Raw genomic sequence first — 16,457 nt, 5'->3', positions numbered from 1 at the left:
AGGATGTGGACTATGCTCACCCTCCCGGTAGGCCTCTCAATAAACCACAGGTCACATCTATCATTTCTGTGGATCCTTGGACCCGTGGTTTATTGAGAGGCCTACCGGGAGGTGGGAGAATGAGCATGGTCCACATCCTCCACCCCACTGTGATGCAATTCCAATTTCATTGTTGCCATAGTTTTATAAATTTTAAATGTGAATTGAATGACTTATACCCCCTAAGCGCTGGCTATCGGCCTTTTTTGCATTTCTTCTCATCGGGGCTCGTTGAGTGGATCCGGGAGCGGACTAGCGTCCCCCAAAGTACTAATCCATTGTGGAAAGTTTGCAATACACTGACCAGGCTGCTTGGTGTTCTGGTGGGCCGGTGAATTTATTTTGCAGCCCCCCATAAACACCCTGAGAGTTCTTATTGATGTTCTCTTGTGACTGGAGTTGAATTAGAGCGCTGGCTGCCTTTTTCGTGAAAGTTTCTTTGGTCCAGGTTGGGGAATACTAGATTAGAAAATACTTGCAGAAAAGAAGCTGTAGAGATACTTTAGGTGAATTTAAAAAAACAAAAACATAATAAAGAGAAGTTATGAAAAAGCCTTTTATTTTAGCTGATACAGTTTTGTGCATTTGGATGCCCATCCTGCATACTACTGAATATAAAGTGAAAAAGGTCTTGAACATCATTGTTTTTCCATACAGTAAAAAATAAATCATTGGGCCTCACTTATGCGTAAAGTAGCTCCCTAACCAATCAGATCACTGCTTTCATGTTTGTACATGGTGGAGGAAAGAAAATCTGAAATCTGACTGGTTCCTACAAAAAATTTCAATTTTTTGTACTGTATATGCTTTTGAGGCCCTCTGTCTTGTACAGAAGCAAATGTTAAAAGGGTTATCCAGTTGCTTTTTTTTTTTTTTTTCAATAATATTCCCGATCTGTTGAATATGACAAAACAAACCTTTTACTCCCCTCCTGTGCCCCAGCATTGCCTCTGGTGTCCTGCTTTGGACTGATAGTCTTCTTGAGCAGCATCCTGACATGTTAGGCCAGGGAAGCACCAGGGTCCAATGTGTGACACTGCCACTTAGCGAATCGCTGGCCACAATTGATGTCTAGACCCACCAGCGATTCCTCAGAAAGAGGATCGCTGCGGGCCATCGGAGGCTTTGCGGGATCGCAGCAGGTATGTAAAGGTTTGTTTTACTTTTTAGGTTTACTTTTGAAACCCACCCCCTAGGGCTGGGCGGTATACCGGTTCATACCGAATACCGAAATTTTTGTGCTGCACGATATGAATTTTAACCCATACCGCAATACCGGTTTGGCCCCTCCCCCTCGGGAATGAATGAATTATCAGCCCAGCGCTGTCCCCAGGTCTGCAGGTTGAAGACCACTGCTCCACTGTATCCCTATGCCCGGGCTGCAAAAGGTAAACAAAATAAACTTTAACCCGCCTTCTTCGTAAGTCCGGACCAGCTTCCTAGGGAATGGAACGTGGGAGAGCCATCAGCCTATCACCGACCGCAGCGATGTGACGCCTCGGCCGGTGATAGATTGAGCGCACTGTCATGTAACAAGCCGGCTTCTTACATGACAGTGGGCTCAGCCTATCACTGGCCAAGGCGGAACATCGCTGCGTTCACGTCCCCAGGAAGAGTGTAAGGCCAACGTAGGAACGTGCGTTAAAGTTTATTTTTGTTTACTTTGCAGCTGGGGCATAGGGATACAGCTATAGAGTGTCAGTGTCGGGGGCCACAACAAGCAGGAGGACGAGGAGGGCAGCACTTGCGGGTGATATGTGAGTATTTACCCCGATGAGGACAGCGCAGAGCTGGGCTAATGATTAATCTTGGGGGGGGGGGGGAATACTGTTATATACCGTGGAACTGCCATAAGTTACAAAAATACTGCGATAATGTACACATATTTGGCCATACCGCCCAGCCCTACCACCCCCCAGCCGCTGGACAACCTCTTTAATAGCACATGTATAGACACAATAAAGCATACTAGAAAGGCAGACAATGTATATAACATGGTAAGCTGTAAGCAGTCTTTGCTGTAAAGTAAAAAATATAACATTTTCAGCTGTGCCTTTTGGCATAAGGATATATCTTATTTTGTCACTGTGAAGCTTTAAGCAACTGCTGTGATGACAATCCTAATTGTGTTTGTAGCTATAAAGGACAAGTAACTTCTGCAAAAATCATACAAGCAAAGGCAAAGTAACTAGAATACATATTCGGTTTCTTTACAACCAGTATTGATCCGTACATTGGACTTGGGCATTCTCTAAAAGTTTTCAAATTCACAGTCAAAATCTGTCATTCTGCAAAGGATATACTTCCATTGACGATCCCTAAAAAAAAAATTAAAAAAAATTTAGTTGTGGAAAGTTACTTTAAACGGTTACTCCACTCCCCAGCGTCCGGAACATTAAAGGGGTATTCCAGGAAAAAACTTTTTTTATATATATATTATCAACTGGCTCCAGAAAGTTAAACAGATTTGTAAATTAGAAAAGAACTCCGTCCGGCACCAAAGTATGGGGTAAAAGGCTTGTCTTTATTTATTCCACAGCAGGATACATACAGATCAAGATATCTGACGCGTTTCGCCCTTTACAGGGCTTAATCGTAGACTAATACATCTTGTAACAAGCATGATTAAAATACTGAACGATCCGGTCACATGACCTACCGCATCAGTTTTCAGGTGCTCCGGTGGGCTGGAGACCCTCTCCTAGGACTGTATCCACCTTTTCCAGCCTACCGGAGCACCTGAAAGCTGAACTCATTTATGCAGGCTAAAGTCAGCAACTGCCGAGCCGAGAAGTTCGTATCGAATCACTGTAACTTCACTCATCTCTAATAAGGAGAGATTTCTGTCAGGGCAGGCAGAATTGACTGGGAATAACCCTGATGCTTATTAGTTCAGTCAGCATCAAAATGGTTACAGGTTCTTTTTTAATATTTTCCATTTTTTTTACTTTAGAAATTATAATTAAACTGAACAAATAGTGGTAAAAACACCCACTTGCAGACATTATGATATTTGAGTTTGTCTGGTTATGAGAAAGTAGAAAAACAACAAATCCCCTTTCTTCTCCTGTTTTCTGACAAGTTCAGTGTTGATGTATAAGCCTGATGTTCATATTATTTCCATTAAACCCTTGGCATTATGTGAGCAAATATACTACCGTATGCTGGGAACCACAACACAACTTTTAGCACAGCACATTTACAACGATGTGCCTCTGCAATCACCTATAATAACTCAACACACAACCATTAATGTCTAAACCTTGGAAACAAAAGTGAATACACCCCAAAAGTGAAAATGTCCAAATTTGGTCCAATTTTCCCTCCCTAATGTCATGCGACTTGTTAGTGTTACAAGGTCTTAGTTGTGAATGGGGAGCAGGTGTCTTCAATTTGATGTCATCGCTCTCACATTCTCTTTATACTGGTCACTTGAAGTTGAACATGGCACCTCATGGCAGAGAACTCTCTAAGGAGCTGAAAAAGAAAATTGTTGCTCTACATTAAGAGAACCTAGGGCAGTGATGGTGAACCTATGGCACGCCGAGCCCCCCTCTGTGGGCACGTGGCCATAGTTCGCCAGATCTTTTCGGGACACAAGGATGCCCCGGTTACCTTTCTGCGGCCCCGTGTTAACTTTAAGAACGCAGGGGCCGCCGGAAGGTAGCGCATGCAGGGACGTCACTGACGTCCCGTGTGTGTGCCCATAGCAACAGCAGAGTGGAGGCGTGAGGAGGAGTACGCGCACGCATGGTAAGTTACCTGTATGTTGTACGTCATCTTCAGTCTTCCGACCACCACTCCTCCGGTCCCGGGACCTACTGCTATGGCCTGTAGGCCGGAGGAGCAGTAGTTGGATCACTGAAGTGGGGCAGTACACAGACATACAGCCTCCAGCCATACACTGTATATGGCTGAAGGCTGTATGTCTGTGGGGGAGCTATACTGCACCTAATGTGGGGGAACTATACGGCACCTAATGTGGGGGAACTATACTGCACCTAACATGGGGGAACTATACTACCAACCAAATGTGGGGGGAACTATACTGCACCTAATGTGGTGGGAACTGTACTGCACCTAATGTGGGGGGACTGTGCTGCCAATCTAATGTGGGGGAACTACAACCTAATGTGGGGGAACTATAAACTATCAAAAAAAAAAAAAAAGTTTGGATCATTGAACTCTGTTGTAGTGTTCTTTTAAAACAAAAGATGTTAATTAGTTATGGCAATTGTATGAGTTGTTTTCTCTAAACTTAAACCTCAGTATTCTGTTTTTATTGCTGTGCTGGCACTTTGAGGGAAAAAAGTTCGCGTGCATTACGGTTTAGGCACTCGGGCCATCACTGGCCTAGGGTATAAAAAGATTGCCAAGACCCTGAAAATGAGCTGCAGCATGGTGGCCAAGACCATACAGTGGTTTCACTCAGAACATGCCTTGCTGAAGAAGTTGACAAGTGTGTCTTGCCTACAGTAAGGAATGGTGGTGGGAGTGTCTTGGTCTGGGGCTGCAAGAGTGCTGCTGGCACTGGGGAGCTACAGATCATTGAGGGAACCATGAAAGCCAACATGTACTGTGAGATACGGAAGAAGGGCATGATCCCCTTCCTATGGAGACTGGGCTGCAGGGCAGTATTCCAACATGAAAGAAACATAGAATGTATGGGCAGATAAGAACCATTCTGCCAATCTAGTCTGCTCAATATTATGAATACTTTCAATTGTCCATGGCCCTATCTTGGGCAATAACCTTATGCCTATCCCATGCATGCTTAAAGGGGTACTCCAATGGAAAACATTTATTTATTTATTTTATAAATCAACTGGTGCCAGAAAGTTAAACAAATTTGTAAATAACTTCTATTTAAAAATCTTTACCCTTCCAGTACTTATCAGCTGCTGTATACTACAGAGGAAGTTCTTTTCTTTTAGAAATTATTTTCTGTCTGACCACAGTGCTCTCTGCTGACACCTCTGTCCGTGTCAGGAACTGTCCAGAGTAGGAGAAAATCCCCATAGCAAACCTATTCTGCTCTGGACAGTTCCTGACATGAACAGAGGTGTCACCAGAGAGCACTGTGGTCAGACAGAAAAGAAATTCAAAAAGAAAAGGACTTCCTCTGGAGCATACAGCAGCTGATAAATACTGGAAGGATTAACATTTTTAAATAGAAGTAATTTACAAATCTGTTTAACATTCTGGCACCAGTTGAGACCAGAGAACCCCTTTAAATACACCAAACACACCTCCAAGACTGCCACTGTCTTGCTAAAGAAGCTGAGGGTTAAATGGGTACTCCGGTACCACAGCTTTATGGTTAGCTAGCGTGTTTGTAGCGAGTTGAGCACTTTTGTAATCCACATGTTATACATCTGTCCACAGCATGTCTATTTTTTACTGACCTCTTTTCTGTGAAGGAAGTTCAGTAGTTTTTCTGGTTGCTTTTGATTGTCGTCCACACTCACGGCCATGTTTGTTCACTGTTGTGGACAAGACATCTGTGCTGCAGGCATTGCTGTTTTTTTTCTCCTGAAATGGCTTTGTTCCGTGATTGGTTGGGAGTTCCATTCTCTCCCTTCCTTTTTCGCACAGCACAAGATAACAGCGGGAGGATGGATGTCTCCTCCCGCTATCAGCCAGCCCTGCGCCCACGGCTCATAGTGTACTGAATGCCCTGTATCAGTGCTGCGGCTGACATGTAACCCCTTCCCCGCCATAGGGACTGTGCGCCCGTGGGGGGAATCGGGAATCGGCTATCATGATTCCCCCCACGGGCTCATGGTACCCATGGCGGGGAATTAGAAACATGTCAGCTGCAATGCTATCATGATTCCCCCCCAAGGGTGCACTGTCAGCTTCTCACCCCGCAGTTCCCACATCAGGGAATGAATGGTCAGCCGCAGAGCGCTGTCCCCACATTGGAGACTAATCATATGTGACCCGCGGGCACTGCTCTGCTTCTCCCCCCCCCCCCCATAAGTGATGTCCATGGGGGAAAGGGTTAACTGTGAGCCACAGTGCTGCACATTCTCCCCACGTTGGGGAATGAATGATTTGTGAACCGCGGGTGCAGGGCTTCTGTTCCCCGTTCGGGGATCGGAGAACAAAAGCTGTCCCCTGCAAGCGCTGAAAGTCAGTGAGCCACGGGTGCTGCAGAGCTTTTGGAGCTAGAGGAGGTGACAACTTCTGTTTTCCAATCCCCAAACAGGGATCAGGGAACAGAAGCCCTGCGCCCACAGCTCACAAATCATTCATTCCCCAACGTGGGGAGAATGTGCAGCGCTGCGGCTCACAGTTAACCCTTTCCTTGATGTGGGGACATCGCTTTTGGGGGGGAGAAGCAGAGCAGCGCCTGCAGGTCACATATGATTAGTTCCCCGTGGGGAGAGCGCTGCGGCTGACAATTCATTCATTCCCTGATGTGGGGACTGCGGGGTGAAAAGCTGACAGCGCGCCCACGGGGGGAATCATGATAGCATTGCGGCTGATATGTCACTAATTCCCCCGCCATGGGGACCGTGCGCCCACAGGGGGGGAATCATGATAGCCGATTAGCCGGATTACAACCTCCCCGCAGGCACACGGTCCCCATGGCGGGAAAAGGGTTACATGTCAGCCGCAGTGCTGATACAGGGTATTCAGTACGCTGTGAGATGCTGGCGCAGGGCTAGCTGACAGCGGGAGGAGACAGAATAGGGGATAAGTGTCTGATCAGGAGGTCCGAATGCTGGGACCACCGCGATCTCCTATATGGGGTCGTGTTTCTCCTGTGCAGGAGGCGTGTCGGCCGCAGCATGAGGCTGCCGCTGACATGCCCCCTCCATGTATCTCTATGACAGAGGTGGATGCAGCGTTCGCGCATCTCCACCTCTGCCATAGAGCTGTATGGAGGGGGCATGAGGGGGTCCCAGCGGTTGGGCCCCCCACGATCAGACCCTTATCCCCTATCTTGCGGATAGGGGTTTAAGTGTCTATGGATGCAGTACTCTTTTATGGCAGTGCTAGGAAATAATGGAGTGGTAGCAGGGTGTGTGGTGCAGGGCAGATGATGTTACCCTAGGGGCAGATGGCATTAACCCCTTGTATTCATGACGCCAGGGCGAGGTTTAGCCTATAACCACCCGAAGGTATATCGCTGGATCCTGGGCTTGGCATGGGGGCAATAAAGACTCTGATGCCAAGTTACGGACAACGGTAGCTTTACTGAGGGTAGACAATTGGTAAAGTCTATACAGTTCAGCCAGGGCCCAAGGAGGTGACCAGTGACGCAGAGACCTTAAGGGCTTGCTGGGACTTTTAGTAGGACTGGACAATTGAATGCAGACCACGCTGCAGATGACAGGGATTGACTTGACTTGACTCATAAAGCTGTGACTTTAGCTTACTTGGCCTCATGGAGGCTGCAGGACTGGATTTTGAGGTCTCCATCACTCTGGACACACACACTAGGCGACTGCACTGGACCTCAGCTTAGCAGAAGAGCAGAGCTCAAAGAGAGAGAAGCGTCACCCAGGGCTTATATGGGGGAGACTAGCAGGGATCGCATAGGTCATTCTTGGGATCACCTGGTCACTGGTACCTCCTGGGTAACAATCACATGACATATCACATGGTATAACTCTTAAAGCAACATTACATTTTATAACACTTTACATGGTAAAACATATTTACAATGGGGAAACAAGTGCAGGGGGCCTTGGGGACACTGAAGGAGGCTGCCTGACAGGACAGCAGGAGCACGGGGTAACACCTCCTGGGTAACCACAATGGCCTTACAAAATATTTACACTTTTGGCCCAATTTGGATATTTCCACATTTCCTTTTAGGGATGTACTCACGTTTGTTGCCAAGGTTTAGACATTAATGGCTTTGTATTGAGTTATTAGACATTGTTATACAGACTGTGCACTCACTACTTTACATTGTAGCAGATTGTTATTTCTTTAGTGTTGTCACATACATATGTGTGTATATATTTATATAGTAATTAAATCTCCTAGGTTAACTAGGTCTTTCCCAGTCTACACAGCGAAGAAAAACTGATTTTTGTCATATACAGTACATGGCCTTTAAAGATTAAATACAGCCATTAAAGCCCTCGCTAGTAATATGCCTGATTAGACATTTAATGTGTGTATGAAAGACATTGTAGCACCTGGAGCTAAGCTCAGGGAAAGCTAGGGGAAAATGCCATATTAAAATCATATAATGACCAGATATACTATTACAGTTTAAAGGGTACCTCTCATCAAATAAACTTGTGATATATTTTAGATTAATGAATGTTGAATAACTTTCCAATAGCATGTTAATGAAAAATATGCTTCTTTCTATTGTATTTTCCCGATCAGTCCTGTCAGCAAGCATTTCTGACTCATGCTGGAGTCCTAAACACTCAGAGCTGCCAGCCTGTTTTGTTCACAGCCAAACAGGCTGTGAACAAAGCAGGCTGGCAGCTCTGAGTGCTCTCGTTTGTGAACAAAGCAGACTGGCAGCTCGTAGTGTTTAGGACTCCAGCATGAGTCTGAAATGCTTGCTGCCAGGACTGGTAGGGAGACCCCTAGTGGTCATTTCTTCAAAGTGGAAAATTAAATAGAAAGAAGCATATTTTTTAATAACATGCAATTGTGAAGTTATTCTGCATACATTAATCTATAATATATCAAAAGTTTTTTTTTGATGAGAGGTATCCTTTAATGTGAAAGGACAGGTATTATTTTATTTCTTCTATAATGTATGTTCAAAGCACTGGGCATGATCTGTCAATGATATATGAACAATAAAGGAATTAGAAATAAGCAATAAATGAAACTAACCTTTCCACTCCAGAGAAGGTTGTGGTTGCTCCTCTTATGTAATAGCCGTAGGAATATAGAACCATATCCACTTCCTCCCCATAGTGTCCTGGATAGTCTTGTGTCAACCTGTAGACACATTGTAAAAAGATCACATTTCCAGTAGAATAAATTGAAATTTACACCATTATTTCTAATGAGGCTTCTCAGTTCGATCCCTACTCTATTACAGATAACAGAAGGCCACTTACCAAATCATGGACGCATGCCTTATGGGAGAACTGAAAATATAGATTTTAATGAATGGCTTTATATTTTTACAAGGTTTACTGTAACAATGGAAATATTTATCTGTACATAGTCACCATTATTAGATGGTAGATGCTGTGATTGTCAGTGGAATCTATCATCAGTTTCATGTTGCCAAAACCAAGGTCACAATTAACTAGAGACAGGCTCCCAATGACTCATGGTTCACAGTGTATGGAAGTGATGACAGGTTCCCTTTAAGATGAATTTGCACCCTCCTCATGACGGGCACAGTGGTATTAAACAATAGTACTTTTATAGCAGTTTCCTAAGATATTTTAAATAATAAGAGCGTTTTCTTTGTAATAAAAGTTATGTTAGTTGTTTACCCTAGTAAAACCCATTTAAAGGGGTACTCCAGTGGTAAACAATTATTATTATTATTTTTGGTGGCAAAAAGTTAAACAGATTTGTAAATTCTTCCATTGTAATATGCACTTACCAGCAACTATAAGAGCATCTTCGACTGTAACGGCAGCAGTAAAATTGCCATTCTCTATCCAAGACAGCATCAAAGTACTGACTCTGGAATCCAGCTACCAGTCCATTATTAGAACATGTCTGATACCTGCAAACGACAACAGAGCAAAAGTTATTATGTACAGAAGTTGTGTGTGTTATATTTCTCATTTGTTATTTTCCGCTTTGCCTTGTAAGGTTATAACATTTCTATTTTTCCATGGACTCAGACGTAGGAGGGCTTAAAGGGGTATTCCGGGCAAAAACATCTTATCCCCTATCCAAAGAACAGGGGATAAGATGTCTGATCGGGGGGGGGGGGGGGGGGGGGGGGCACCACTGGGCCCTCCACAATCTTCCTGCAGCACCCGCATTCTATTCGGGACTGCATCTCCAGTTTCGGAAACCCATGTAACTTCTCGCCCCCTTGTGACATCATGTGCCGCCCCCTCCATCAATATCTATGGGAGGGGGCATAACTGCCATCATAGATATGAATGGAGGGGGCTGACATGACGTAATAAAGGGGCGAGGGATTAAGTCACGTCTCCAGTCCCGGAAACGGGGAGGTTTCCGAAACTGGAGACACAGCCCCGCATAGAATGGGTTCTGCAGGGAGATCAACCCCTTTAATTTTTGAAGGGTAAGTTGTACTTTTTTAATGACAGCCTTCATTTTGTCATAAATTGTACTGCAAAACCGCCAGAATTTTTTTTGTGGTAGTGAAACTGTAATAAAACCCACAATTGTCTCGCCCCTTCCCATAGACTTGCATTGAGGGCGTGGCCGTGACATCACAAGCGGACCGTGACATCACGACCCTGCATTGCCAGTCATCCGGCACAGAGCGAAGCTCACTCCGTGCACCGGATGTCTGGAGTACCGTAGCTTAAATCACGGGGTCCCACCGCAGACATCTTATCCCCTATCCTGTCTAGGGGCAGAGTACCCCTTTAACTATCCTCAGCAATGAGAAATTGCAAAATTCTTTTTCAACTTGGCGTTTTTCAGTTTGTTTGTTTTTAAAATCCTTTTGGCGTTTTTTCACTCTTTTTTGGCGTTTTTCAGTTCCTTGGTGGTTTTGCAAAATCGCAGCATGTTGAGCCTATGGCATTTTTTCCCCTGAAATGGTGGTGTTTTTCTCCCATAGAAGTCTATGGTAGTAAAAAAACGCCAATAAAACGCCATGTGGGTTTTAACTTTGGCGTTTTTTCAGGCAGATTTTATTCTCTTTTGGAATTTAACGATCCAAAAAAATGATGGAGATACCTTTTTTAATAAAATTTGGTTAAATTTGGTTATATTTCGTTAAATTTGGTTTAATTTTGCTGTGACCTTTCCTTAACTGCAGGTACTACAGCTCCCAACATGGAACAGAGTGTGCTCCATGATGGGAGTAGTAGTACCTGCAGTTAAGGACAAATCACAGTGGGTATCACTCCTGACACCAGCTGCGATCGTCTTATCTATTGCAGAGTGGCTTTCTCCTGCGTTCCGCATCTCTGCACTGTACTCCGGCCAGTGATGTGAATAGAACATCACTCATTCATATTTCTCTCTGAGAGCAGTGATTGGCTGCAACCATCCGGCCAATCACCACTCTGGGCGGAAAATATGAATGATGTTCTATTCACATCACTGGCCAGAGTATAGTACAGAGATGCGAGCACTGTATAGAGCCACTCCGCATCTCTGCTATATTATGGACGATAGCACGGTGTGTCACGACTGACACCCTGGGCGATATGTCTATTAGTACAGGTACTACTACTCCCATCATGGACAGTCTGTTCCATGCTGGGAGTAGTAGTACTTCCTAAAAAAAAGTGAAACACACACACTTTATAAAAAATGTATTAAAAGTTCATTATAAAAAATACAAATTTCCGTAAATAAATTTTTTTCCCCATCCCTACTGCATCCTTATTTTTTATTTTTTGGTACCCAACACATTTAAAAAAAAACGCCAAAATGTAATTTCAATTCAAATGCAAAAACGCCAGAAAAAACGTGAGACACGGGAAATTGCACTGGTGTTTTTCCTGGCGTTTTTTTCGGTGAAAAAAAACCAAGTGGAATCCTAGCCTTAGGATTGTTGAACGATTATTATTTGGATGACTTCAAGCTGTTGGCGATTCAACACATTCTGTATCAAATAGGGAAATGTAGATATGTGTAGCTCAACCACAGAAAAATGAGCGAGGTTAACTAAAAGCTCTCCCCCACAGAGAGATGCAGAAAAGTGGAAAAAATAGAATATTAGTCCTCAGCTCAATATCAGAAAAAAGATTAATGGGGGATGTCTGGTATCAATAATAGAGAAGAAACACAATTTGTGTATAAATGGTATTTAATAAATATTAAATAGTGCGTTCCCGCAGGGCCCTACGGTAGCGCACAATTAGTTAAAAAAGAAATATAAAATACAACAAGTAGTTACACTACAGAGCGAGTGTATCTATTAAGGCTAACAGCCGTATAATGATACACTGGGTGATACACTGGGTGATGATATGTTAAAGTGTTACTCTGATCAGAATAATAGTAAATTCAGTGTGCACAAAAATAAGAATAAAAATAATAATAATAATAAAACGTTCCTCCTGGAAAGAAAAATGGTTTGATAGAAAAAATGGATGATACAAGAAAAAAAATAAATAAATAAATAATAATAAGTCCTGAAAAATAAGTCCTGAAAATGAAAAGTGACAGTCCTGTAAATTATGGAGTTATGACCTGTAGGATGGATCCTATAATTGGCCTAAAATAATGTCCTGCAAAAGATAATGTCCTGCAAAAAAAACGTACACTGTATATGATGATACCATATGAATTGTTTGAATAGTGGATATTGCAATTAAATCGCTGTTGCCGGTTTCTCCACTCCACAGCCTACAAATAGAAATAAAGTCACTGGCACGATTGTGCCACTCACCGCACCGCTGGTGGACAGATGGATGATGAACGAATAAGCTCTAGCCGGGGCGGCGTGATGGTCGCGGGATATACAGCCGTTCTCACCGGCGAGCTGTCCCTTGGCGTCAGGTGTACTCTAGCCGGGGCGGAGTGTTGGTCGCAGAATATCCAGCCGCTCTCACCGGCGAGTTAACTCTTGGCGTCTGACGTAGCAGGTCAGCTGATGGCAGGTCAGCTGACCTTGTGCGGGAGGTTAGTTGGTGCTAAATGATGTTGTATAGTAATACTGCATGCAGATAGAGATGTTGATCCAATGGTGGAGGGTTCAACACCGGTTCAGCAGATGAGTTTAAGTACCGGACCATGTAATGAATGGATAGTGGATGAAATCTCTCCAGAGAGGAACTATCCGATAGATGCTTGTATAACCGCAGCTGTAGTGTGAACTAGACCAATAAAAGAGGCTCAATCTCAGTCACCAAACTGAGATGACTGAGATTGAGCCTCTTTTATTGGTCTAGTTCACACTACAGCTGCGGTTATACAAGCATCTATCGGATAGTTCCTCTCTGGAGAGATTTCATCCACTATCCATTCATTACATGGTCCAGTACTTAAACTCATCTGCTGAACCGGTGTTGAACCCTCCACCATTGAATCAACATCTCTATCTGCATGCAGTATTACTATACAACATCATTTAGCACCAACTAACCTCCCGCACAAGGTCAGCTGACCTGCCATCAGCTGACCTGCTACTTCAGACGCCAAGAGTTAACTCGCCGGTGAGAGCGGCTGGATATTCTGCGACCAACACTCCACCCCGGCTAGAGTACACCTGACGCCAAGGGACAGCTCGCCGGTGAGAACGGCTGTATATCCCGCGACCATCACGCCGCCCCGGCTAGAGCTTATTCGTTCATCATCCATCTGTCCACCAGCGGTGCGGTGAGTGGCACAATCGTGCCAGTGACTTTATTTCTATTTGTAGGCTGTGGAGTGGAGAAACCGGCAACAGCGATTTAATTGCAATATCCACTATTCAAACAATTCATATGGTATCATCATATACAGTGTACGTTTTTTTTGCAGGACATTATCTTTTGCAGGACATTATTTTAGGCCAATTATAGGATCCATCCTACAGGTCATAACTCCATCATTTACAGGACTGTCACTTTTCATTTTCAGGACTTATTTTTCAGGACTTATTATTATTATTTTATTTTTTTTTTCTTGTATCATCCATTTTTTCTATCAAACCATTTTTCTTTCCAGGAGGAACGTTTTATTATTATTTTTATTCTTATTTTTGTGCACACTGAATTTACTATTATTCTGATCAGAGTAACACTTTAACATATCATCACCCAGTGTATCACCCAGTGTATCATTATACGGCTGTTAGCCTTAATAGATACACTCGCTCTGTAGTGTAACTACTTGTTGTATTTTATATTTCTTTTTTAACTAATTGTGCGCTACCGTAGGGCCCTGCGGGAACGCACTATTTAATATTTATTAAATACCATTTATACACAAATTGTGTTTCTTCTCTATTATTGATACCAGACATCCCCCATTAATCTTTTTTCTGATATTGAGCTGAGGACTAATATTCTATTTTTTCCACATTCTGTATCAAGCTCGGAAAACATTGCCCTCTAGATGAAGGTAATCTGCCGCTCCCACATTCCTTGCTATTATTATTATTCCTCCCTATTTTTAGCGGGTATATCTAAAATGGAATCATTTTGGGAAATGTGAAAAATATGGGGGCGTTTGTTAGACCCTCCCGAGATCCCCACAGAGATATTATTACAAGTATACAGAACCCCTTAGCAGTTATTTCTAAACTCCCTTCGGCCCTAACCTGTACTCGTCTATTCTCTTTGTACTTTTGATTCTTTTTAATTATTCGTTTCTGAATGACGCTTATGTGATCGTATATTTTTGGTGAGCCTTACATGCAGTTAGCTTATCCCTCTGTCTATTGTCATTGACATCCTACCATGTATCTGGCATATTATGAGCACCTCAGTTCTATTGTGTTCTGTTTACTCTTTCTTTTTATGTGAGCTGTATTTTGCATCCATTCACACCTTGTAACTCTCTCTTTTTTGGTGTAAAGTTTGGAAAAATACTTTGTTAATTCAAAATAATTTAATAAAAAAATAGCTGATGTTTTTTTGGTTTGCCTGGATGGTGGGTTTGCCTTGATCAGGATCCCTGCTGATCTAATGGTAATGGCCTATCCTGTTGATAAGCCATCATTTTTTTCCTCCACCTATTCTTGCCCAGCACTACCTATTTGAAGGTTTTTTTTTAATCCATCTCCCCTCTTTACCTCTATGCTGCTGCCAGCCTGCTTACATTTCCTTGTGATGTCCCTGCTGCTGCCCGTACATGCACGCTTCTGATACTGGCACAGAAAAACTTGCAGCCCTGCTCTCTACCCGAGTACTGGTTATTAGATTTTGATATGGTCGCTTGGAAGCCAGCCTGCATGCGTTAGCTGATGAGCGAACCTGCAACCTGTCTATCCTGCAGAGAGAGGGAGTGACCTTACCAGCCTGGCCACTGCTAACACAGAGAAGTGGTGGTCAGAAAGCTAGAGAATGAGCAAACACTGGGGAGAGAAACACCATAAGAGAAGAAAAAGACAAGTGGGGAAACTGAAAGTATTAGCAAAAATGTTCAAACAGATGTGTTCTAGACATACAGACATGAAAGCTAGATATAAGCATACAGATCAGAATATCCCTTTAAGGCTGCTTCACTTGCTCACATGTTCCAGAGCAATACTGTGGTTTACTCCATAGCAAAGGTTCCTACATAGCATTCCTGATTTTCTGTGTAATTGAACCATGAACGTCTTCTGGATTCAATCTCTGCCTGAACCGCTTTGAATCTCTAGTGCTTGACCGAGTCTGTTTTTTCTCGCTGGTGTAATTTAGAAGTTAATTTTAAAACACAGGACTGTTATACATATGCATAGAATGCTCTAAAAAGATAACTCGAAATAACCCTTTAAAGAGTATCTCTCATCAAAAATGTTTTTTTATATTTTATAGTTTATTATATATAAAACTATTTACTAATAGGGTTCTATTAAAAAAAAAATGTAATCTATTTTTTTTTTTTGTGTTTAAACATTTGGCCACTAGGGGTCTCCCTAGGAGTCCCTTTTTTGGTGATTTCGGACTCACGCCGGCCTGGCGGCTGAGTTCGAAATCTGATACTCAGTGCAGCTCCCGCCTGTCAAGCAGACAGGCGGGAGCGAGCACTGTGCCCGCATCCCTGCTAGGCGCGCTCCTGACTCTGCTGGCCAGCGGTGTTTCAGGCTCCTCCCGCTGACAAGGAGAGCCGGTGTGAGGTGAATTTTTCAAACCCATGTAAAAGTCGGACCGTGGTCCGACTTTTGCATAGATTTGAAAAATCCACCTCACAACGTTCCTGCCCTGCACTCCGCCTGTATGCGCGCTCCCGAGAGGGAGCGCAGCATACAGGAAGAAGGGCGGAAGTGGCCCGGCAAGGCTTCAGATGACGTCACGCCTGCCGGGACCAGCCCACTTCCTCCCTTCTCAGACGCTCCTCTCTGAGCTACTGGAGTTGAACATAAAAAGGTATTTTTATGTTTTTTTTAAGTAAAATAAACGCTAGGATAGATAGAGTTAGAGACCGGGACAGATGGGGAGGGAGATTAGGGAAAGTTTAGTTGATAATAGGTAGTCTTTAACCCTTTAAGGACCCAGCCATTTTTTGAACATCTGACCACTGTCACTTTAAACATTAATAACTCTGGAATGCTTTTAGTTATCATTCTGATTCCGAGATTGTTTTTTCGTGACATATTCTACTTTAACATAGTGGTAAAATTTTATGGTAACTTGCATCATTTCTTGGTGAAAAATCCCAAAATTTGATGAAAAATT

General features: G+C 43.4%; 1 protein-coding gene across 1 annotated transcript in view; it reads right to left on the bottom strand.

Moving 5' to 3' along the window:
- Positions 1-581: 581 nt before the first annotated feature.
- The window catches only part of DPT (dermatopontin), a 67,790-nt gene continuing 51,914 nt past the window's right edge, over positions 582-16,457 (bottom strand). Inside the window, exons 2-4 of the mRNA XM_056558205.1 lie at positions 9,590-9,715; positions 8,860-8,967; positions 582-2,357 (exon numbers count right to left, since the gene is read on the bottom strand). Of these exons, the coding sequence (XP_056414180.1) occupies positions 2,291-2,357; positions 8,860-8,967; positions 9,590-9,715 (301 nt within the window). The 3' untranslated portion in view covers positions 582-2,290. The remainder of the gene's footprint in view (positions 2,358-8,859; positions 8,968-9,589; positions 9,716-16,457) is intronic.

This window comes from Hyla sarda, chromosome 2 (assembly GCF_029499605.1).
Source record: "Hyla sarda isolate aHylSar1 chromosome 2, aHylSar1.hap1, whole genome shotgun sequence".
In the NCBI taxonomy this organism is placed as follows: Eukaryota; Metazoa; Chordata; class Amphibia; order Anura; family Hylidae; genus Hyla; species Hyla sarda.
Note: the sequence above shows the minus strand (reverse complement) of the source record. Positions and strands in the feature narration are given on the sequence as shown.